General features: G+C 34.8%; 1 protein-coding gene across 3 annotated transcripts in view; it reads right to left on the reverse strand.

Moving 5' to 3' along the window:
• The window catches only part of Rbm27 (RNA binding motif protein 27), a 77,776-nt gene that overhangs the window by 40,941 nt on the left and 11,429 nt on the right, over positions 1 to 25,406 (reverse strand). Inside the window, exons 2-8 of one of the 3 annotated variants that reach the window (XM_076856760.1) lie at positions 23,700 to 23,818; positions 18,409 to 18,533; positions 12,451 to 12,542; positions 11,601 to 11,794; positions 10,536 to 10,796; positions 8,151 to 8,444; positions 5,681 to 5,815 (exon numbers count right to left, since the gene is read on the reverse strand). In XM_076856760.1, the coding sequence (XP_076712875.1) occupies positions 5,681 to 5,815; positions 8,151 to 8,444; positions 10,536 to 10,796; positions 11,601 to 11,794; positions 12,451 to 12,542; positions 18,409 to 18,533; positions 23,700 to 23,818 (1,220 nt within the window). Of the gene's footprint in view, positions 1 to 5,680; positions 5,816 to 8,150; positions 8,445 to 10,535; positions 10,800 to 11,600; positions 11,795 to 12,450; positions 12,543 to 18,408; positions 18,534 to 23,699; positions 23,819 to 25,406 lie in introns of all 3 variants that reach the window. The other 2 variants (XM_076856759.1, XM_076856761.1) reach the window with 2 other exon arrangements.

A 25,406-nucleotide genomic window follows, 5' to 3' on the forward strand; every position in this document is an offset into this window, starting at 1 on the left:
TTAGTTCAACGCCTATGAAAATCAGTGTATTGGAGGTTCCTCCAAACACCAGGCATGGAACCACCATATGACCCAGCTGTACCCTCCTTGGTATTTATCCTAAAGAATTAAAAATCATGGGGCTGAGGATGTGGCTCAAGCGGTAGTGCGCTCGCCTGGCATGCGTGCAGCCCAGGTTCGATCCTCAGCACCACATACAAAGATGTTGTGTCTGCTGAAAACTAAAAAATAAATATTAAAATTCTCTCTCAAAAAAAAAAAAAAGAATTAAAAATCATCATACTATAGCAATACACGCTTACCCATGTTTATAAAAGCACAATTCACAACAACCAAAATATAGAATGAGTCTAGATGTCCACCAATGGATGAATGGATAAAGAAAATGTAGTATGTATACACAATGAAGTTTTATTCAGTAATCAAGAGATACTGAACATGAAACAAGAAGGAAAATTACTTAAATGTCATATAGATTTTGTTCTAAGGAGGCTCAGCTGAATGTACAATTTACATACAACAAAAATCAAATGACAAAGGAAAGTATGTCAGTTGCTAGATATGGATGAAACTGGAGATCATTATGTTAAGTGAAATAAGTCAAACTCAGAAGTTCAAGGGTTGCATGTTTTCTCTCACGTGTCGAAGCTAAAAAGGAAAAAAACAAAAAATGATGAGGTGATCTCACAGATATCAGCAGAGGAAAGGGGCCAAGGAGTGGAAGATGGAGAGGGAGGAGAAAGTGCTAGGAAGTGATATTAGCAAAATTATATTATTCTATTGTGTGTGCATTTAAGAATATATAACAACAAATCCCATCAGTGTGTACAACTATAATGCACCAATAAAGAATGCAGAGGAAAAAAGAGGGAGTCTATGCCCCCACCAAAAAAAAAAAAAAAAAGCTTTTTCAAATTAAAAAAAGGTCTTATAGGGGGCTAGGGATATAGCTCAGTTGGTAGAGTACTTGCCTCCCATGCACAAGGCCCTGGATTCAGTCCCCAACACCATAAAAAAAAAGAAAGTCTTGTAGGGGCTGGAGCTAAGTAGTTGAGTCCTTGCTTAGCAAGCGAGAGGCTCAATTCCCAGGACCTGGAGTTGCAGGGGACAGTTTACACTGGGTTGGCGATGTTAAAGCTGGGTAAAATGTTTAAAAATACTTCAGTGGAAAGAGTTGACTTTAATGTGTATGGTGTTGTAGTTTTTTCAAAAAATTCCAACTACATCTCAAGTCATTTTCATATGATGTCATTTTAACTCAATAAAAACAACAAATTTCAGTCTTTTCTAAACCATAACCAATTTGATATTAACTTCTGAATAGCATGAGCAGGAATCACACATATCCAGTTTTATAATACACTAGTTTTTTCCATTTTTTTTATTTGTTTTAATTAGTTACACATGACAGTACAATGATCTTGACATATCGTACATTTGAATCAGATGGGATATAATTTTTCATTTTTCTCAGTGTATAGGTTGCAGAATTACATTGGAGAACTAGTTTTTTTTTTTTAGTTGGAGATGGATACAATACCTTTATTTTATTTATTTATTTTTATATGGTGCTGAAGATTGAACCCAGTGCCTCACACATGCTAGGCAAGTGCTCTACCATTGAGCTACAGCCCCAGCTCCCAGCCCCTATTCTTATGCTTTTAACATTCAATAGTCCTCTTCCAAAACAAGTGATAATTACAGCTTAAATAAATGCTTTACTCACAATAGCTAGACTATGGAACCAACCTAGGTGTCCCTCAATAGGTGAATGATAAAGAAAATGTGGTATATACACTCAGTAGAATATTACTCAGCTTTAAAGAAGAGTAAAATTATGGAATTTGCCAGTAAATGGTTAGAGTTGGAGAATATCATGCTAAGCGAAATAAGCCAATCCCACAAAACCAAAGGCTGAATGTTTTCTCTAATATGCGGATGCTAATTCACAATAGGGAGCACTAGGGAAGAATAGTGTTACCTTAAATGGGGAAGAAATGTATATCCCATCTATGTAAGATATATCAAAGTGCATAAATGCATTCTACTGTCATGTATAACTAATTGAAACAAAAAAAGTTTAAATAAATGTTTTGTATTTTACAGAATTCATTTCTTTATATACATATATTTGGAAATGGGGATTAATTGAACCTGGGGTCATTTTACCATTGCACTACATTCCCAGTCCTTTTTATTTTGAAACAAGGTCGTACTGAATTGTTCAAGGTGTCATTAAGTTGCTGCTGAGGCTAGTCAAAGTTTGATCCTCCTGACCAAAGTTGTGAATCACTGGGATTACTGGTATGTACCACTGCATTCAACCAAAATACATTTCTTTGTGACCTGTGCTTCTCAGGCACTCTGTCGAATGGCAAAATATACTGTAATTGGCTTTTCTCTTTTTCTTTCTGGTACTGGGGATTGAATCCAGGGGTGTTTAACCACTGAGCCACATTCCCAGACCTTTTTATTTATTTTAAGACAGGATCTCACTAAGTTGCTTAAGGCCTTGCTAAATTGCTGATTTTGAATTTGTGATTCTCCTGCCTTAGCCTCTCCAATTGCTGGGATTATAGGTGTACACCACCATGCCCGGATGTAACTGGCTTCTGATTTTTATGCTAGTTTGCTTTTTTGTCTGTTTTTGCAATGCTGGGATTGAACAGAGGGCCTTGTGCATGCTAGGCAAGTGTTCTATCAGTGAGCTACATTTCCAGTCCTGTTTACTTCTTAAAAAACTTACTTCTTGGTTGGGTGTAGTGGTGCACTCCTGTATTATCAATGACTCTGGAGGATGAGGCAGGAGAATCTCAAGTTTAAGGTCAAGACTCCACAACATAGGAAAACCCTATCTCAAAATAAAAAATAAAAAGGACTAGGGATGAAGCTGGGGTTGTGGCTCAGCGGTAGAGAGCCTGCCTAGCATGTGTGAGGCGCTGGGTTCAATTCTCAGCACCACATAAAAACAAATAAAAAAACAAAAGTATTGTGCCCAACTACAACTAAAATACACACACACACACACACACACACACACACACACACACACACACACATATGAATAACTAGGGATGTAGCTCAGTGGTAAAGCACTTCTAGTTTCAATCCCCAGTACAAAAAACAAAAAAAAAACTAAAAAGGGTTGAAGATGTAACTCAGCAGTAGAGTACTTGCTTACCAATGGCATGGCTCTGGATTCAATCCCCAGTATCACAAGAAGAAAAGTTTTCAAATTTCTCTATAAATTTTAGGCTTTTAAGAATGGAAGAAAAACCTCAAATTTGTTTGCATAGCAAAATTCTGAAATGTCCACAATGAATGTTAATAACACAACTTTAAAAATAATCAGTTGTCATCTAATCAAAGATCTTCATAAGCATACGAGACTACCTTCTTGGGCTGGGGTTGTAGCTCAGTGGTTGACCGCTTGTCTCACATGTGTGAGGCACTGGGTTCGATCCTCAGCACCACATACAAAAATAAATAAATGAAACAAAAATATTTATTTAAAAAAAAAAAAAAAAGACTACCTTCTAAAGCAGTCAAGCACAAATGCCAATGGAAAGTTACTGCCTTTTATTGGTCTTGAAACAAAAAAACAGAAAAATGTAGTAAATATTTCATAAAAATAAATATTAAATAATGGTCCTTTATTCTAAGATTGTCTTTTTTGATGTAAAACTATTTTTAAAATTTAAATACTATATATTTTCTTATATAGGCCTTATTCTAGCAAAATAAGAAGCTGCTAAGTGTATTTGTCCCCCCAATTTCCTTATATATTATCAGTCTCTGAAAAATGAACGTTTGCAATTTCTGTTCTAAAAGGCCTTTACTGCTACATCACAGAATATTCTTCCTTTTAGAGAAAAGAAAAAAGTGGACATCAAGCAACATGAGGTCTTCTATCTTATTCATCTTGGATTTCTAGTATCTAGAATTAAAGCACTGGCACATAATAAGTACTCAATAAATATTTGCTGAATTAATGAATATTAAATTATATCAGTGAAATATTCAGAACTGCCAGATTTTTAAAAATTAAAACCAAATGGAATCTTTATCTCATGAGTCACAAAACTAAATTTAACAATATAAAAATTTGCCATCCAATACAAAAATATGCCATTTGCAACAGACTGGGATAAATAATGTTTTTTCCTATTTACAAGTCCAAAAGGCATTCAGAAATAATGGTAAGGGCCAATCAGGTGGAAATAGATGGAAGAGAATTAGTTATGAGCTGATAACTACTGAAGCTGGGTGATGGATACATAGGACTTCATTATCTTGGCACCTACAAGTTCACTATACTATCTTCTTTATTTTTATATATATTTGAGATTTCCCATAATTAAAAAATGAGAGCAGCAATAGAACAAACACTTTAAAAGACACTATAGTAATCAGAGATACTGAACATGAAACAGGAAGAAAAATTACTTAAATGTCAGATATAGATTCTGTTCTAAGGAGGCTCAGCTGAATGTACAATTTACATACAACAAAAATCAAACAGGCCTACACATATGTCAAATTATAAAATAAATGCTTTTTGGTAACACAGGAGTTTAAAGCAGAACAACAATGTTCTTAGAAAATTTGAGTTTTTAAAGAGTTATGTAACAAGCATATAATTAGGGGAGAAAAAGAAAGTTGAGTCATGACAGGCACAAAGAGGGGATATAACTGGCCTAATCAGAAAAGACACCATGTTGGAAAAGAACAAAAACAAATTACCAAGAAGGAGAGGAATAGATTCTGGATATAAGCCACAGAGAGATTCATTGATGGTTCCAGAAGGAAACTCATTAAGAACCATCTGGGGGTACTGGGATTGTGGCTCAGCGGTAGAGTACTTGCCTAGCACGTGCAAGGCCCTGGGTTCAATCCTCAGCACCAAATAAAAATAAATAAATAAAAGAAAGATATTATGTCCCTCTACAACTAAACAATAAATATTGAAAAAAAAAAAAAAGAACCGCCTAGGGGGCTGGGTTATACCTCAATGGTAGAGCACTTTCCTACCATGTGTGAGGCACTGGGTTCAATTCTTAGCACCACATATACATAAGTAAACTAAATGTTCATTGGCAACTAAAAATATATTAAAAAAAAAAAAAGGAACCATCTAAAAAGAATGTGGTATGGTTGGGGACAGGGGATTTGAAACCAAATGTAATGATGTTAAGGAGGTTGTAGCAATAATTTAAATTATTTAAATATAGAAGAGACTAAAATGTTGCTACTTTATAGGGGAGACTTCTCCGAAACAGAAGACCTTGCTTTTATTTCCCAGATCACCAAAAAAATAAAAATAAAATAAAATATGGTTATACACTAGGGGTAGGAAAGAAGGTGGAATGAGACAGACATCATTACCCTAAGTACATGCATGAAAACACAAACAGTGTGACTCTACTTTGTGTACAACCAGAGATGTAAAAAATTGTGATCTATTTGTATAATATGAATTGAATTACATTCTGCTGTCATAGATAACAAATAAGAAATAAAATAATTTTTAAAATTATGGCTGTCTAGCATAATCACACAGTAAACTGCTTTGTGGATATAATTTTTGTAATTCATAGTCTATAAAAATAGAAATTAATTTTATAAAAGAGTTATACTGATGGGACAAAACTCAGCAATTTTAAGTCAAATGTTTACTTACGTTCTGATACTGTATAAAGGAGGTTCTGGGGTAAGGGAGGAGGTAGTCTTGCTCCCACTGGTGCAAGATTGGGCACTGCACTTGTCCCAGGCTGGTCACGACTGTTTATCAAGCTTGACTGTGATATGGGTGGTCCTACAGATTACAAAAAATGAGAGGTAGAATATTAATGTTTCCTAATAAAAATGCTCACTATACTAGTATTAACTTACATGTTCACACTTTAAAGCTCTAATTGGGCTGGGCGTGATGGCACATGCTTATAATCCCAGCTACTCAGGAGGCTGACACAAGAGGATCTCCAGTTCAAAGCCAGCCTCAGAAACTTAGCAAGGCCTTAAGCAACTCAGTAAGACCCTCTCTCAAAATAAAAAATAGAAAAAGGGTTGAGGATATGACTGAGTGGTAAAGTGACCGTGAGTTCAATCTCAGATGCAAAAAAAAGAAAAAAGAAGAAAAAAAAAAAAAGACCTAATTGGGCTATGAATAGAATTAATGAATTTCAGATATGCAGGTTTAAACACTGCAGTATAATTAATTAAAATGACATTCTTTTTCAGGACAGGCAAAACTAATCAAGGGTGAACAAAACTGGTTGCCTTGAATGACTGGAAAGGAACTTGAAGAAATTTTCTGGGGTAACAGTAGATTGCTTTCAACTGTTGGCTTGAAATTTTTCATAGCAAAATACTGGAGGAAATGACACTCTTGGGTTTAAATTTTATACCAATATGTTCCTATATTGAGATAACATCTTTTAATATTAGAATTTTTACATATAAAGAATATTTCATTATCTGGAGAATAAAATCTCAGCTTAAACTTTACTATTAAACTGTGTGACAATATTAAAAATTCACAAATGCCAAGTTAGAAAAACCACATTTGTACTGACCAAATTTCTGCCAACAGTTACCAACTCTGAAGTGTTCTCTATAGTATTATATTGCAGATAAAATTTATACAAAGGATCATGCTAAACTATTTTGGCAACTTCCTGTGAATCTACAATTATTTCAAAATAAAATGTTGTGTGTATTTGTGTGTGTTGCTCGGGAATTAATCCAGGACCTCACATATGCCAGGTAAAAGCTATACCACTGAGTTAAATCTCAGGTCCCAAAATAAAATGTTCTAAAAAAAGAAAATTTATAAAAGTACAACTTTAATAAGTTAAATGGCAATAATTTTTTAAATAATTTGCCAGTCTTATGTTAAAATGTCCTCAAGTAAATGTTTCTCATACTTTTGCATATATGTAAATAATTCATGCCATCATTCTGTCAATTACATCTTACAGTCTAACTCTGTTCCTACTATACTAGTAATTGTTAACATGTTTTTTTTATTTTTTTATTTGTTCTTTTTAGTTATACATGACAGTAGAATGTATTTTGACATATCATACATACATGGAATGTTATTTAAAAGACCATTTTTAAACATGTTTCTTTTTGTGTGTGTGGTGCTGGGAAAAAATTCTTACTCACATATTGATTTTTTTTCTTAAAAAGCAACAAAAACAAAAATAGCCTTTGTTTAGTGTAGTGGCACTCCTGTAATTTCAGCGACTCAGGGCAGGAGGATAGCAAGTTCAAGGCCAGATTCAGCAATTTAGCAAGACCCTAAACAATTCAGTGAGACCCTGTCTCAAAATAAAATTTAAAAAGTGCCAGGGACTGGGCTGGAATTGTGTCTCAATGTTAGAGTGCTTGCCTAGCACATATGAGGCACAGGGTTCAAATCTCAGCACCACATAGAAAAATAAATAAATAAAGGCATTATGTCCATCTACAACTAGGAAAAAAAAAAAAAAGTGCTGGGGATGTGGCTCAGTGATTAAGTGCCCCTGGGCTCAATCTCTAATATCAAAAACAAACAAAATCTTCTTTTATTATTAAGGAATTCCACACAGAAATACAAATTAGTAAAATGATTTGACATCTGGAATTTACTTGAGCAAAAACCCACCAACCCAAAAAGCTGGGGGGTGGGGGGGCGCACCTAAATACTGATAATCACTAAGGCTGGATGATGGTAGGTACATGTAGGGCATATGTTTTTCTTCTACCGCATGTATGTCTGAAAATTTCGATAAAAATTGTTAAAATGTCATTTGAATATTCTTGAAGAGGTTTGCTTTTTAAGACTGGAAAATTTCATTAAATTACTACCATGTTCTCTCTCTTGCTATCAACTAACAAAATTCTGACCATAAGTCACTATATGATAGGCTACCATAAGCAAAATTTACATTGCTAAGGTATGACAAATAATTCCATGCAACAATGGATGGCAAAAAGGAAGCAATGGCATCTTAATTATGGGAATATATTCCAAATTCTCTCATTACTTTATTTTTCAAACAGTTTAAACAGTGTTAATTTTACCAAAATGGGGAGGAAGTTCTTCTGAATAGAATTCACCATCAAAAAAAAAAAAAAAAAGGATTCAACTAGCATGTACTTACTTGGTATGGGAAGCACAACAGAAGGTGGAGGTTGACCGTGTCCTTGTGGAACAGGAAGTCTCATACTATGGCCAGGACCTGGGCCTGGGCCTGGACCAGGGCCTGGGCCTGGGCCTGGGCCTGGGCCTGGCCCTGGCATTGGAGGCATTAACATTCCAGGAGGTGGTGGAGGAGGAAGCCCAGGAGGAGGGGGTGGGAAAGGAATCATACTTGGCAGAGCAACTTCATCAACAACTAGAGGATCATTTCCATGATCAAACTGACAAAGGTCCCCCAGTACACAAAATCCTCTTTCTGTAAGAATAAAAAAAGAATCTTATTATGACCTATTTACAGATCAGAAAATAAAACAAATCCCTGAAAAATCCACCATTCTGATTTAAGAAGGTTTTCTCTAAGGAGTCTTAAAGTCTTCTTGGTGTCATTCTACTAATCATCATATGTCCCTGAAGCAGAAAAAGGTATATCTCTTCTTTTTATACTATAAGACTGACTTGTTGAGATAACAAATAACAGGGAAGAATAAGCTACTAAGTGCAATGAGATTAAACCATTTGCTATTAAGTTTTTATAATAAAAACTCAAGGTATTTTTTGGTACTGGAAATTGAACCCAAGGGTACTTTACCACTAAGTCACAACTCTAGCTCATTTTTATTTAATGAAAAACAGTCTTGCTGAGTTGCTAAGAGTCTCACTAAGTTGCTGAAGCTGGCATCAAATTTGCAATCCTCTTGCCTCAGCCTCATGAGTGACTGGGATTACAGGTATGCGACACCAAAACAGGCAAAACTCAGATATTTTAAACAAATATCAATTTAGAGAAAGCTTGTGGAGGAAAGGGGATAAATGTATTGAACTAGATGACTTAATTTCAATAATCTATCTTCATAATGTTATTCTAAAATGACCATTCTTTCTGTATTAGCAAACTGAATTTTGGGTTTACAATATTCAACTAGATAGGAGAAATAACTTTTAATGTACAACACAAGATATCTGTGATTTACAACAAATAATTGAATTCTTCAAAATAGCTAGTAGATGTAGCTAATAAAAAAAATAGCTAGTAGACAGGATTTTGAATGCTCTCAGCACAAAGAATAAATGTTAAAGTGATAAACACACCAATTATTCTGATCTGACCATTCCATTCTATATAAATAAACTGAAATCTCATTTTACCCCACAAATTGTATAATTACTGTCAATTAGAAATAAAAATATATTCAAAAATAAATAAAATATTAAAGTAGGCAGGCACTATATACTAGTATTTACTACAGCACTGTTTATAACAAAAAATACTAGAAACATCACAAGCATGCATCAATAAGAAATAGGTTGAACATATTTTTGTAAAGACAGAGCTATAAGAAGCCTATAGAAATACTGAAGAAATTCTTTTTGTATTAATACAGGATAACCGTCAAGAAATACTAAGTAAAAATACATGTGAAAGTATGAAGAGAATACTATCATTTATGTAAAAAAGAAAGTAGGGGAAATTAAGTTTAAGATACATATACATAGAGCATGTTTAGAAAGATATATATAAGAAACTGACATCATTAAGTTGGTCTTAGGAAGGAAAATTCAGAAACAGGAGTAATGAGATTTTTAACACCTGAACAATAATTTCACTCTATTCCCCATTAAAAATAAAATGTAACAATACATGCATTCAATATAGAGGAAAAATGAGGGCATGAAAGTTTAGCTCTGTTGTAGAGAGAGTACTTGCTTAGTACATACAAGGCCCTGAGTTCAATCCTCAGTACCTCAAAATAATAATGATGATGATGATAATGACAATGATGATGACAACAATGCTATGTTGTTTCTGTTTTGCTTAAAATAATACAAGCAAGGGAGAAGTGCATAGGGTCTAAATAAAAACAAGATTGCTAATGAGTTGGTAACTGTTGGAACAAGGTGATGAATATTCAGGGTCAATTATATTTTGTCAAATTTATAAATATTTATTTCCATAATAAAAATAAATAAAATACGCACATGCTGATGCATTCATTCAAATGGAAAATCAGCAAATCAAATTTCTAAATGTGCTTAATAACAAATTCCCAGCACCAAACAATATACAAAAATATTATAATTCCTAGTATCTACCAAATTTTATGGTATACTTACAACGTTTTATGTAACAGTAAAAATAAAAACTAAAAAAAGAGTCAAATTTAAATATTCTCTTGTCAAGAGCCAAAGCACTATATAAAACAGGTATATAAGCATATCCCAAAAGAGACTCTTTCATTCATCCCTTTAACAAAAATCTGAGCTACAATGAAAAAGTATGCAATATAGGCAACATTTGTTTTACTAAAACATTTTCAGGAACAATATAAAAGAAAGTCACAGTTTTTACCATCATAATCTCTGCATCGCCTCTTTGGGGGTGGGTTTCGACCAAAAGAATTGGAAGAGCTATGATTGTTATAGTAATTAGACCAACTCTCAGTTGTGTTTTCAGAATGGTGAGCAGGTGCAATCACAGTAACAGTGCTGGGAATAGATTGTGCCCCAGAGGAATACTGCTCAGAAGAGTTTGGAGGTGGTGCAGACACAGGCACATAAGAATTCTCCAGGTCATTCCTTTCACTCTTAAACTTTGATCTTTCCCTGTGTTCTGCTTTAGAGACAAAATAAAAACAAGAAACAAAAGAAATCACACATTTGACGTTCCTAAATTTGTTTATTATATTCTCACAGAAAGGGAAGATGAGAACATTAGAGTAAACTTACAAAGCTATCTGTATTCCAAAATGCCCTTGTTATTAATTTATCCTAAAAGCTAGATCAACTTATTTTCTTACAGAATAAGCAAGATGAGAACACTGGAGTAAACTTATTAAGCTATCTTTCTATATTCCAAACTGCTCTTGTTAATTTATTCTAAAAGCTGGAACATGAATAATATGACATGTCTGATCAATAACTTGTAAAACATCATCTTTTATAATAATATCAACATCAACAACAATACGAAAAAGGGTCAGCTTTACTGATATTTAATAGGAATATTATTCAAGTTAGACCAGTGATTAGGATCTTTTCAATTTTATAAACTTTAGGCAGTTGATATAAATCAATTATATTCACAAAAAACACAACAAAAACCAAAAGCAGGCAACCCTCTTCCTCAAGTAATAGCTTTGTTGATGAAAGGACATTTTAAAAATTACACAAAATTACTTAAGTCTAGACATGTACTTTGATATCTTAAAAATAAATTCTTTTTAATCAAACACCTATGATTCCAACCCAATAGAACCCTATCTTTCTAACAAAAATCAATATTCAGTTTTTTGAGATAATTCTAGTTTTTATATTGTTTAGGCATACTGAAGGTACATTTGGCTTTAAGGGACTCTCATATACCCCCATGACATAAGCAATAAAACTTTTAAGGGGATACCTCTTCTCTACTCACCAACATTCCTATTTGGATCCCGGTCTTTGCTGCGCCCCCTACTTCGGCTTCTACTTCGACTCAGGCCTCGGCTCTTACTCCGGCTCTTACTCCGGCCTCTTCTCCAGTCATACTTCTCACGGTATAATTCATTCCGTTCATAGTACCGGTCATAGTCCCTCCACTTGCCATCTTCTCTTTTTTTCTCACGTGTCCTATAATACACAGATATAAAAGCCATATAAAGGCTATAAAAGTGAAGTCTGCCAACAAATCCAGAATATGAAATACTCTCAAGTCATCCAAACTCATAACGTTTGTGGTTTTTATAGGAAAGTGTAAGACGATATCACATAATTCTTCTAATCTATCATATAAGAAGAAAAAAATATTCCCACCACAAGTAAAATGGGTGGGGTGAAATGAAAAAAAAAAGAGAAGAACCCAAAGTATAGAAAGATGGGGGGGGAGCAATTTAGAAATGAAATAGAAACAAGGCTCAAAAACAAGTTTTCCTAAATAAAGACCAGTATTTTGAAGATAAGTTCTTGATTCCACACGTAAACGACCACCTGTAATATAAAAATGATATGTATAATTTTAATACTGAGCACCCCTGACCAAATGGAACATTTCTTTATTACTCTCTAAGGAGACTGCTTCCACCCCACTGAGCTCTTGGGAAAAGAACATAATAATGATTGTTTATAAAAGAAATGGGAAGTAAGACAAAGACAAAAAACAGAAAGAGAAATAACATTCTTTCTTTTAATGTATTTAGAGAGAGTAGTTGGTACTTTAAAACTCCTTTTAATGCCTTACAAAGCAACTAAAAAAATATCAATGTCTTCCGAATTAAAAACAAACAAACCTTCGTTCACTAGATTCTGAACGAGTCTTCTGGGGACTAGGATATTTCTTTTTTCTGCCATCTCGCTCTTCTTCTGCTGGTTCCTGAAAAACCTATATGAAAACATTCATTAAAAATAAGAACAGTTCTTGTATAAAATTACAAAACAAAGTCACTTGATGACCTTTCTATAGCACAAGAGGGGACAAATAAACATATTGAAATACTGAATCAAAACATTTTCAGGGACTGGGTTGTAGCTTAGTGGTAGATGACTTGCCTTGCATGCGTGAGGCACTGGATTCAAATCTAAACACCACATAAAAAACAAGTAAATAAAGATATTGTGACCATCTACAACTAAAAAGTATTTTTAAAAAATTCCAAAAGAGTTAGGCAATAGGAAAAGACACTCATTTACTTTAACAAGCACTTTATTAATTGTTAAGAGATGAAATGGTAATAAAGGATGAAAACAAGCAACTCATTCTTCTTTTTGTTTTTGTTAACACAATGCCTTTATTTTTTATTTTATTTTTTTTAAAGAGAGAGAGAGAGAATTTTAATATTTATTTTTTAGTTTTCGGCGGACATAATATCTTTGTTTATATGTGGTGCTGAGGATTGAACCCAGGCCACACGCTTGCCAGGCGAGTGCGCTACCGCTTGAGCCACATCCCCAGCCCCAAGCAACTCATTCTTTAAACAAAAATAGAAATAGTAAATCACTAAGCACCATAAAGTAAAATGGTTTGTATATTCCTAACTATAAAATATATTCACATAAAGAGGACTTTAGATTTATTTAATAGAAAAGGTTTCAGAAACAGTTAATTTAATGAACGTTATAAAAAGAAGTTATTGGGCTAGGGATATAGCTCAGTTGGTAGAATGCTTGCCTTGCATGCACAAGGCCCTGGGTTCAATTCTCAGCACCACACACACAGACACACACACACACACACACACACACACACACACAAAAAAGCTACACTATTTCAAGTAAATTATAGAAAAGTGGTTTTGGAAAATAATGGAAATGTTAAGGCTTTATTTAGGCTTTATTTATTTAGTTACTTATTTTTGCAGTACTAGAGATAGAATCCAGGGGCACTATACTGAGCTACATTTCCAGCCCTTTTTACTTTTCGAGAAAGGGTCTTGCTAAATTTTCTTGGCTGGATTCAAACTTGCAATCCTCTTGCCTCAGCCTCCTGAGTTGCTAGGATTAGCGGGTATGTGCCATCAAGCCCAGTTTAAGGCTTCTTTTAAAGCCTAACAATCAAGAGGGACCAGAAATAAAAAGAGAATAATTGGGCATGGTGGAACACACCTGTAATCTCAGAACTCAGAAGGCTGAGGCAGAAGGACCACAAGTTCAAAGCCAGCCTCAGCAATTTATCAAAGGCCTCCAACAACTTAGCAAGACCTGTCTCAAAATTTTTTTAAAAAATAAAATATATGAATAAATGACTGGGGATAATACCTCCTTGGTAAAGTACCCCTAGGTTCAATCCCTAGTACCAAAGGAAAAAGAGAACCAGTCATCTTATTATCTTTAAACAAGTTGCTCTCAAACCACAAATATAGCCTTCACTTGAGAAAGGTGACATAAAGTCATCTGCAAGAACTAAACATCTAATGCAGAAGCTTACTTATAAACAAATCTCAAAGTGAGTGAACAGACCAGGAGATGATAATTTAATTCACACAACTAAAATACAGCCACAATAGCAATGATGTGGCACCAGCAAAACTATATAATCACTACACTATATTTAAAAATCATTCTCTCTACAATTTAAGAGAAACAGAGGATGTGTTACTCCACTGGAATACAATCAGCTAAACCCAGACAGTAAATAAACTCCATAGGACAAATGACTGAGTTTCTCTAAAACACAATTAAGAAAAAACAAGGGGTGAAGAAAGGAAAAAATGTGGTCTGCTTCATAAATCATGGCATATATCCTTTGTTGTTTTTTCAGCATCAGAATGAATTGTACCAATGATCCAATTCTTTCACCTGGTTCACCTCCTGTGATCAATAGTATAATTATAAAATACCTAATGGTACAATGCAGCTGAGGATCAGGGAAGACAATTAAGATAGACAGTCCATAAATTTGTTTCATACCCTGCTTACAGTAACTGCATCCACAGACCAGAAAAAGAGATAATTAGCCAAAGATACATGCTGCTTCAAACATTCCTGCTTGACATTAGCTAACAGAATTACATAAGACTATTATTTATGCACTAATATGTGAACTATTATTTATGTCAGAAATCATATAACAGTTGAATTTATTTAAACATTAATTTATTTTTAAGCATTTCTTGTTTCTAAAATTTAAGTTAAATTTTAGAATTTAATTCAATTTAAATTAAATTTTATAAACAAGAAATGCCATTAAGTATTAGCTGGAGTAGCTCTATATAGAAGATGATATTCATTTTTCACAATTTTGAAAATTAAGATTTATTGGACTGGGAATGTGGCTCAGTTGTAGGATACTTGCCTGGTATGCATGAAGTTGTGGGTTAGATTTCCAGAACCGACAAAAAATTAAAAACCAGGATTTACTTCAAAAATACAAATAAAGACTGAAAGTAATGGTGCATGCCTATAATCCCAGTTGACTCAGGAGGCTACAGTAGGAGGATCCTGAGTTTGAGGCCAGCCTTAGCAACTTATTGAGGTCTTCAGCAACTGAGCGAGACCCTGTCTTAAAAATTAAAAAACTAAAAAGGCTTGGGGATGTGGCTCAGTAGTAAAGTATTTCTGGGTTCAATCACTAGCACCAAAAAATAAATATATAAGTACACAAATAAAAGTGAATCTAGCCAGGCATGGTAGCACATGCCTGTAATCCCAAAGACTCAAGGGACTGAGGTAGGAGGTAAGAGGATTGTAAGTTATAGGCCAGCCTCAGCAACTTAGTGAGACCCTCAGCAACTTAGCAAGGCCCTGTCTCAAAAAAGGACTGGGTATATAGCTCAATGGTAAAGGGCCACTGGGTTCCATCCGCAGTACCAATAAAAAAAATTTTTAATCCAAAACTATTGTATGGATGTTAAATTTAATGTAATTGATAATGGAATTATATTTAAAAGAATAATATTATTGTGGGTTTTTTTTTCGGGGGGGGGGGGTTGTTACCGGGAAATAAACTCAGGGGCACCACCGAGCCACATCCCCAGCCCTATTTTATATTTTATTTAGAGACAAGATCTCACTGAGTTGTTTAGAGCCTAAGTTGCTGCGGCTGGCTTTGAATTCAAGATCCTCCTATCTCAGCCTCTGAGCCACTGGGATTACAGGTGTGCACCACTGTGCCCAGCAAGAATAATATTCTTATTCTAAGGAAATAACGTGTTAAAAGGTGAAGCGGGGCTCAGGCTATATATAGGTCAGCAGCAGAGTGCTTGCCTAACATGGCTGAGGCACTGGGTTCGATCCTCAGTACCACAAATAAAATAAAGGCATTCTGTCCATCTACAAGTATAAAAAAATAATAATTTTTTTAAAAAGGTGAAGGGTTATATCTATGACTCACCACCACTAACAACAACAATAAAAAGTTACAGATATAGACCTGCAGAGAGCAAACAGAGCAAATCTTCAATAAATATACCTTGCAAATGTCATATGGGAGTTTGAGTTACTATTCATGTTGATTCTTATGTCAGTTTAAAATTATTTCCAAGTAAGGAATATCATTGGGATTTTGATCAGAATTACATTAAACCTGTACAGTGCTTTTGAAAGTATGGTCATTTTCATCTGGAAAAATAAGAGACCCAGAATAGCTAAAGCAGTCCTTAGCAGGAAGAGTGAAGCAGGTGGCATCACTATACCAGACCTTAAACTATAATACAGAGCAACAGTAACAAAAACAGCATGATATTGGTACCAAAACAAACTGGTAGACCAATGGTACAGAGCAGAGGACACACAGACTAACCCACAAAATTACAATTATCTTATATTAGACAAAGGTGCCAAAAACTTGCATTGGAGAAAAGATAGCCTCTTCAACAAATGGTGCTGGGAAAAATGGAAATCCACATGCAACAGAATGAAATTAAACCCCTATCTCTCACCATGCACAAAACTCAACTCAAAATGGATCAAGGACTTAGGAATAAAACCAGAGACCCTGCATATAATAGAAGAAAAAGGAGGCCCTAGTCTCCATCATGTGGGATTAGGCCCCAACTTCCTTAATAAGACCCCTTTGGTGCAAAAATTAAAATCAAGAATCAATAAATGGATGGACTCAAACTAAAAAGTTTCTTCTCAGCAAAAGAAACAATCTGTGAGGTGAATAGAAAGCCTACATCTTGGGAGCAAATCTTTATCCCTCACACAACAGATAGAGCACTAATCTCTAGGGTATATAAAGAACTCAAAAAGTTAAAAAATAAAAATACAAATAACCCAATCAATAAATGGGCCAAGGACCTGAACAGACACTACTCAGATGATGATATATAATCAATCAACAAATACATGAAAAAATGTTCATCATCACTAGCAATTAGAGAAATGCAAATCAAAACCATGCTAAGATTTCATCTTACTCCAGTCAGAATGGCAGCTATTATGAAGACAAACAACAATAAGTGTTGGCAAGGATGTGGGGAAAAAGGTACACTCATATACTGCTGGTGGGACTGCAAACTGCTGCAGTCAATATGGAAAGTAGTATGGAGATTTTTTTTGGAAAATTGGGAATGGAACCACCATTTGACCCAGCTATCCCTCTCCTTGAACTATTACCAAAAGGACTTAAAAACAGCATACTACAGAGGAACAGCCACATCAATGTTTATAGCAGTACAATACACAATAGCTAAACTGTGGAACCAACCTAGATGCCCTTCAATAGATGAATGGATAAAAAAAAAAAAAAAATGTGACATACATACACAATGGAATATTACTCAGCAATAAAAGAGAATAAAATCATGCCATTTGCAGGTAAATGGATCAAGTTAGAGAAGATAATGCTAAATGAAGTTAGTCAATCCCAAATAACCAAGTTTCAAATGTTTTCTTTGATATAGAGAGACTGATTCATAGTGGGATATGGAGAAGAAGCATGGGAGGAATAGACAAACTTTAGATAGGGCAGAGGGGTTGGAGGGAAGGGGGAGGGGCATGGGGTTAGAAACGATGCTGGAATGTGATGATCATTATTATCCAAAGTACATGTATGAAGACCCAATGTGATGATCATTATTATCCAAAGTACATGTATGAAGACATGAATTGGTGTGAATATACTTTGTATACAACCAGAGATATGAAAAATTGTGCTCTATATGTGTAATAAGAATTGTAATGCATTCCGCTTTCCCATATAAATTTAAAAAGTGAGACAGAAGTAACTTGTAGAACTGCTTTTGTAATTCATGAAGCCTCATTAAAGAATTCACATTCTTCTCATATGCTATGTTATCTATATATGAAAGGAATTGAAATGAACTCTAAAACTTCCATCTTGGTTTAAAAAATTAGGTATCCATCTATTATCAGTCTTTATATGCCAATATTGTGAAGCCATTTTTGCTTTTCTAATATTGACAATGATGTTCATAATTAAATTAACCATTTAAAACAACTATGTGGTTTAAAAAAAGTCTTCTTTACATATATGAAAAGCTTTACCTAATGATTTCTTTTCAGGTCTCATTAATACTTTATTTTCAGCGAAACATCCATATTTGATGAAATTTTTTTTTCTAGAAGTCACTGGATTTAAGATTTCTCTGAATTCCTCACTACAAGTATGACTTTGAGCCCTAAATAAGTTCTCTGAAATTTTTTTAATTTTCAAGAAACCCTAAGTATCTGCACCATGCCCCAAACACAAAAACATCAATCAATAGATAATTACTTCTAAAAAGCTCAAATTACAACTAAGAATACTTTGAGAAGTTTACCAAAGCAAAAGAATAATTTTACATTACCTCTTCTTTAATTTCTTCCTTTTCTTGGACTAGTGGTTTTGGTTCAGGTTTAACTGGTTCCAAAGGTGGAAGGTAGTTCTTAGTATAGAGACTTTCAAATAATTTGTCCACAAAACCTGAAGTTTCTGAGAAGAAATAATATTAAAGTGTTATACAAACAAAAAAAATTTAAACATTGTTAGCAAGGTTTTGGAAAAGAAACAATTTCATACACTGCTGATGGCACTAAAAACACAACCTAACTTAAAGCAAAGAATCCCACTTCCAGGTTTTATTTTTTTCCTTTTCCCCAAAATACAAGTGACTGATCCCGGGTGCTCTACCATTGAGCTCCATCCCCAGTCCTTTTTATTTTTCATTTTGAGAGTCTTACTAATTTTCCCAGGCTGGCCTTGAACTTGAGATCTGCATAACTCAGCCTCCAGAATAGCTGGGATTACAGGTGTGCAACACCACAACCAGCTCACATCTGGGTTTTTTAGTCCCTCTGACATAACTAAATGTATGCAAACCATATCCATGGAAGAATATTTCTTGGAGTATGAAACAGCAAAAGACTGGAAACAACTCCAAATTTCCATAAGAGACTAGTAAAATAAATTATGGGACAATCATACAATAGAATACAAAACATGTACCAAAAAAATGAGTACTGATAATATCAAGCCTCAAAGACATAAGATTTTTTTTCTTTCTTCTTTCCCTCCCCCTATACCCTACCAGCAATGTAGAATGCACCCAGGGCCTTGTACACTGAGCTCTGGCCTCAAACTTTCTTATCCTCCTCCTTTTTTTTTTTTTAATTTTTTTTTTAATATTTATTTTTTAGTTCTCAGTGAACACAACATCTTTGTTTGTATGTGGTGCTGAGGATCGAACCCGGGCCGCACGCATGCCAGGTGAGCGAGTTACCGCTTGAGCCACATCCCCAGCCCCTTATCCTCCTTCTTTAGCTTCCAAGCAACTGAGATTACAGGTATGGGCCACCCTGCCCAGCTCATTACAATATTTTTATGTTTACCTAAATAAAAAAACTCAAAGATGTAAGAACTGGCAAAACTATGTAGTATAGGTGGTATAGGGATGCATGTAGAATAGTAAGAGTATTTTCATGATATATCTTCTTGGGGAGGAGATACTGGGGACTGAATCCACAGGCATTTTAGCACTGAGTCATATCCCCAGTCCTTTTTATTCTTATTTTGTGACAAGGTCTCACTAAGTTGCTGGGGCTGATCTCAAATGTGTGATCCTCCTGTCTCAGTCTTCCAAATCCCTAGAATCTTAGGGGTGCACCATCACACCTTGTTTTAATATATAATCTCAATTAAAGACATAAGTCTAGAGGTGCACTGCCCAATAGTTGAATATGGCAACTACTTAACTACATGTGGCTGTTTAGATTTGGGTTTAAATTAATTAAAATTAAATTTAAAAATCAGTTTCTCAACCATAGAAACCCATTTCAAACACTCAATAGCCACAAATAGCTAAAGGCTACTAAACTGGAAAATACATATATAAATCATTATCTACAATTGCACAAAGTTCTCCTAGACAATGCCAATCTAGAAAGCTATACACTACAGTGATTTCGTCTTTGGTGGTAAATTTCTGGCTGTTTCTTCTCTTCTTTTTAAAATAAATTTTATAAGGAGCTGGCGATTGTGGCTCAGCACTAGAGCACTCACCTCACACGTGCAGGGCCCTGGGTTCAATCCTTAGCACCACATAAAAATTAATAAATGAAATACAGGTATTGTGTCCAAATACAACTAAAAAAATAAATACTTAAAAATAAATAAATTTTTACAGGGCTGGGTTTGTGACTCAATGGTTGAGTACCTGCCTACCAATGTGAGGCACTGGGTTCGATCCTCAGCACCACATAAAAATAAATAAAGATATCGTGTCCACCTACAACTAATTAAATAAATAAATAAAATTTAGAGTTCTTCCTCATGTGTATTATTTTTAAAGTTTAAAGAATTACTAAAAACTTTTGTAGCTTTTTTTGATAAATGCTTATTTATTTTTTGCAATAAATTTTTATTGGTTCTTTTTAATTATATATAACATTATGATTCTTTTTTGCATAATTATAAAAACACAGAATATAATTTGCCCTAATTCAGTCCCTAGTACTTCCTCTTTTCCCCCTTTCCCCTATTCCCTTCCCTGTACTCTACTGATCTTTTTGATATTATAGTTTTTTTAACTAGTGTTTTGTGGATACACACAATGATATATACCACATTTTCTTTACTCATTCATCTGGTGAAGATCACCTAGTTTGATTTAATAGCTTGACTATGTTTTAAAATATTTTTTTAGTTCTCAATGGACCTTTATTTTTTGTTTATTTATATGTGGTGCTGAGAATCGAACCCAGAGCCTCATACATGCTAGGCAAGCACTCTACCAGTAAGCCACAATCCCAGTCCATAGCTTGACTATTGTGAATTATGCTACTATAAACATTGATGTAGCTATATCTCTACAGTATTCGGATCTTACAACTTTTGAACATATAATAAGAAGTGGGATATAGCTGGATCATATGGTGGTTCCATTCCTAGATTTTTAAGGAATCTCCATACTGCTTTCCAGAGTGGTTGCACTAATTTGCAGTCCCACCAACAATAAAAAGAACTCAAAAAACGTAATCCCCAAAAAACAAGTACCCCAATAAATAAATGTGCATAAAACTAAACAGATACTTTTCGAAAGAAATACAAATGACCAATAAATATATGAAAAAAATGTTTAAGGGGCCAGGGTTGTGGCTCAGCAGTAGAGTGCTTGCCTAGCACATGTAAGGTCCTGGGTTCAATCCTCAGCACCACATAAAAATAAATAAATAAAGGTATTGTTTCCAACTACAACTAAAAAATATTAAAAAGAAAAAGAAAAAAAATGTTCAATATCTCCAGCAATTAAGGAAATGCAAATCAAAACCAAGTTGAGATTTCATTCATATCAGTCAGAAAGGCAATTATCAAGAATACAAATAATAGTAAGTATTAGAGAGGATGTGGGGGGAAAGGTACACTCATATACTGTTTGTGTTCAAGATAAATCTTGAACTTCATTTCCAGTTTTTTTGCAGCTTTTTATAACAGTGAGTTCTTAAATGTCTGAACATTCATTTGCCTCATACTCCAAATATCTTTACTATATTTTACTTTTTTTCTTTTTGGCTCTACATTTCACATGAGTCATCTTCAATGTAAATTAACACATTAAAAAAAAAAAAGAACACTCATCTATACTAAAGAGGAATTTCTGTATGCATGTTTTCTTTTTCAAACAAAAAAGTCTTAAAATGCTTGAAAAAAAGATGTAATCCTATGTATTAAAATGAGAAGCCATCTTATCTTCTCTTCACCAGCTGATTTTTGAGTTAAAGGATATTTTCTCATCAATCTAGATCAACAGGGGCTGGGGCTGGGGCTCAGCAGTAGAGTGCTCGCCTAACATGTGGAGACCCTGGGTTCGATCATCCGCACCTCATAAAAATAAATAAAATAAAGGTATTGTGTAAAAAAAAAAACCTAGATCAACTGATAAGTGTTATCCATAGTACTACTTACCTAATAATAATACTTATCAAGCATTTATGTGCCAACCACTGTAGGTTTCAAGTCTCCACTTTACATACATATATATATATATATATATATATATATATATATATATATATATATTATAGTCGTCAATGGACCTTTATTTAATTAATTTATTTATATGTGGTGCTGAGAATCAAACCCAATGCTTCACACATGCTAGGCAAGCACTCTACCACTGAGCCATAACCCCAGCCCATCAAGTCTCCACTTTAAACAAAAGAAAAGACAAAGAAGGTGGGAGGAGAGAGATAAATAGGAAAATAATCATGACATAGAGTGATGAGTACTCAAGGTTGAAAGAAATGACTGGGGAGCATGGAATGTTATGTGTTGTATAAAGGGCAATCAGGGGAAACTGTTCAGAAACGATACTTGAAAATGGACCAGAAAGAAATAAGGGAGGAATTCATGTTTCAGTCAAGTGTAAAATAATTTCAAAGGCTCTGAACTGTTGGACAAGTTTGTCATTTTCTCTCTTTTTTTGTGGGGGATACTGGGGATTGAATTCCGGGGCACTCAACCACTGAGCCACATCCCTATCCCTATTTTGTATTTTATTTAGAGACAGGGTCTCACTGAGTTGCCTCGCCATTGCTGAGGCTGGCTTTGAACTTGCGATCCTCCTGCCTCAGCCTCCCGAGCCACTGGGATTACAGGCAAGTTTGCCATTTTCAATAAAATGGTAAACTAGTCAGTGGAACAAGTGAGGGGGAGTGGCAGAAGATGTCAGAGAGACAACAGGGGAAACCTCATGGAAACTCTGTAGATCATGGAAAGGACTTTGGTAAGAAGAAATTAAATATAAAAGAGAAGAGGATTACACCCATCTTTTTATCAAGAAGCCCCAAGTGAAAGGAAGTGTAGTGGAGTAGAGGAAGGAGAATGGGAGAGGAAAGGAAGACAGGAAAGAAAAAGAAGGGAATCATGAACTAAAATCAATTTCTATGCATGAATGAGTTTGTCAAGATGAACCCAACTATGTACAACTATAAGGCTCTTAAAAAAAAAAAAAAGCCCTAGCCAAGAAAGAAAAAAACTGATGGGCTCATTATTTAACAGTAAGATAAGCAGTTTCAATACCCTTAGACTGTTTTTTGAGTTTTGTGTTTTGGTTTTTGAGGTGCCAGGGATTAAACTCAGGGGTACTTAACCTCTGAGCCACATCCCCAGCCCTTTTTTAATACTTTATTTAGAGAGAGTCTCACTCAGTTGATTAGGCCCTCGTTAAATTGGCTGAGGCTGGTTTTGAACTCTAAATCCTCCTGCCTCAGCTTCCCCAGTTGCTTGGATTACAGGAATGTGACACGATGCCCAGCATAATCTTTAAACTGTTATCCCTCAACCAGGATCTGCCAACACAATGCCCAGCATAATCTTTAAACTGTTATCCCCCAATCAGCATGCACTGCCTTATTGAGGAAAGAGAAGAAATTCAACAAGATTTAAATTCAAAATCTTGGTGCTAGGGTTGTGGCTCAGCAGTTGAGCACTTGCCTCGCACTTGCGAGACCCTGGGTTCGATCCTCAGCATCACATAAAAATACGTAAGTAAAATAAAGGTATTGTGTCCAACTACAACTAAAAAATAAATATTTTTAATAAATAAATAAATAAATTCAAAATCTTTATATAAATACTTGGTTGAAGGCCCATAATAATTACCTTTTTGTAAAAAGACATCAAGTTGATCAGCACAAAAGGCTTTCAATTCTTTCTCAGGTTTGTCCTTCTTGACCAGTGCTACAACATAGTTGGCTAAGGCTGATGGGTCAGCATCACATCTATTAGAAAAAGAGAAAAAAATGGATGGAAAACATTGTTTTCAAACAGTGGTATCATTAATAAGATAAACCCATTTTGGAAAACCAAAGATCAAAAGTTTAAGTGACTGCCAACAAAGGCAACTATCATAATAAATAACATACAAATACTGCAAATGAGATTTTCTTTATTTCTACAAAATAACTACTTTATCTTAATCTTTGAGCTTCTAATTACACCAAGAATCTTATACCAGGTCTACATTTATTTGCTCTCTCAGTGAAAAGGGTGGCACCTGACACTTAAAAGTTGCTGCTTGTCTCGTAGGCAATAATAAATAATACCCTCACGAACTACCTGTCCAAATGGCCAGCAAGGAAAAAACTGGGAGTGATGGGCTAGATTTCTCCACTCCTCAAGCACCAGTATCCAAAAATGGCTGGGCATGGGTGGGCACACATTTACTTTCAGCTATTGCTCAGTTTGAGGCACAAAGATTTCAAGTTTGAACCAGACTGGCAGTATAGTAAGATCTTCCCCCATCTCAAAGGAAAAGAAAAAGCAATCAACACCACTGTTAACTTTTTCAATAGATATCTTAAAGACTTTATATATTTGTTGATGAACTTTATTTTTATTCATTTATTTATATGTGGTGCTGAAAACTAAAACCATTGAATACCTCACACATGTAAGGCACGCACTCTACCACCAAGCCACAACCCCATCCCTTAAAGACTTTTTTAAAAACTGAGAACAGGACTGAGCAGGTGGCTCACCACTGTAATCCCAGCAACTAGGGAGCGGAGGCAGAGGATCACGAGTTCAAAGCCAGCCTCAGCAATTTAGCAAGGCACTAAACAACTCAGTGAGACCCTGTCTCTAATAAAATACAAAGAGGGCTGGGGATGTGGTTCAGTGGTCCAGTGACTCTGAATTCAAGCCCATACAAAATAAATAAACAAATAAATAAATAAAAAGACGGACACATTTCCCAGTCATTAAAAAAAAAATGAGAACATGAGAAGGATGACACCTTAAATATTCTTGGTAAATGCTTTAGCAGCTATAAGCAAAGAAAAAAAAAATCTAGAGTCATTAGAAGTGGCAAAAACATATCTGCCTCATGTTTTTTCTAGTCAGCAGAAATCCAACTTTGACACTCAAAATCATCTCTTATGCCAGGCATCAAATGATCCTGGTTTGTCAATTCCTGTATACACACTGGTCAAACTTAATGTTTTGTCTCCATCATAGAAAAATAAAAGTTTAGCTTAGTTTAATAGTCTAGATTCCAGCCAGGCATGGTGGCACAGGCCTGTAATCCCAGTGGCTTAAGAGGCTTTGGCAAGGATTTTCAGGTTCAAAGCCAACCTCAGCAACTTAGTGAGGCTATAGGCAACCTATTAAGATACCATCTAGGGGCTGGGGCTGGGGCTCAGTTATAGAGCGCTTGCCTCATAAGCGTGAGGCACTGAGTTCAATCCTCAGCACCACATAAAAATAAATAATAAATAAAGATATTGTGTCCATCTACAACTAAAAAAAATATATATTTAAAAAAAAAGATTCCATCTAAAAATAAAAAATAAAAAGGTCTGGGGATAC

Source organism: Callospermophilus lateralis, chromosome 5, assembly GCF_048772815.1.
Source record: "Callospermophilus lateralis isolate mCalLat2 chromosome 5, mCalLat2.hap1, whole genome shotgun sequence".
Classification (NCBI taxonomy): domain Eukaryota; kingdom Metazoa; phylum Chordata; class Mammalia; order Rodentia; family Sciuridae; genus Callospermophilus; species Callospermophilus lateralis.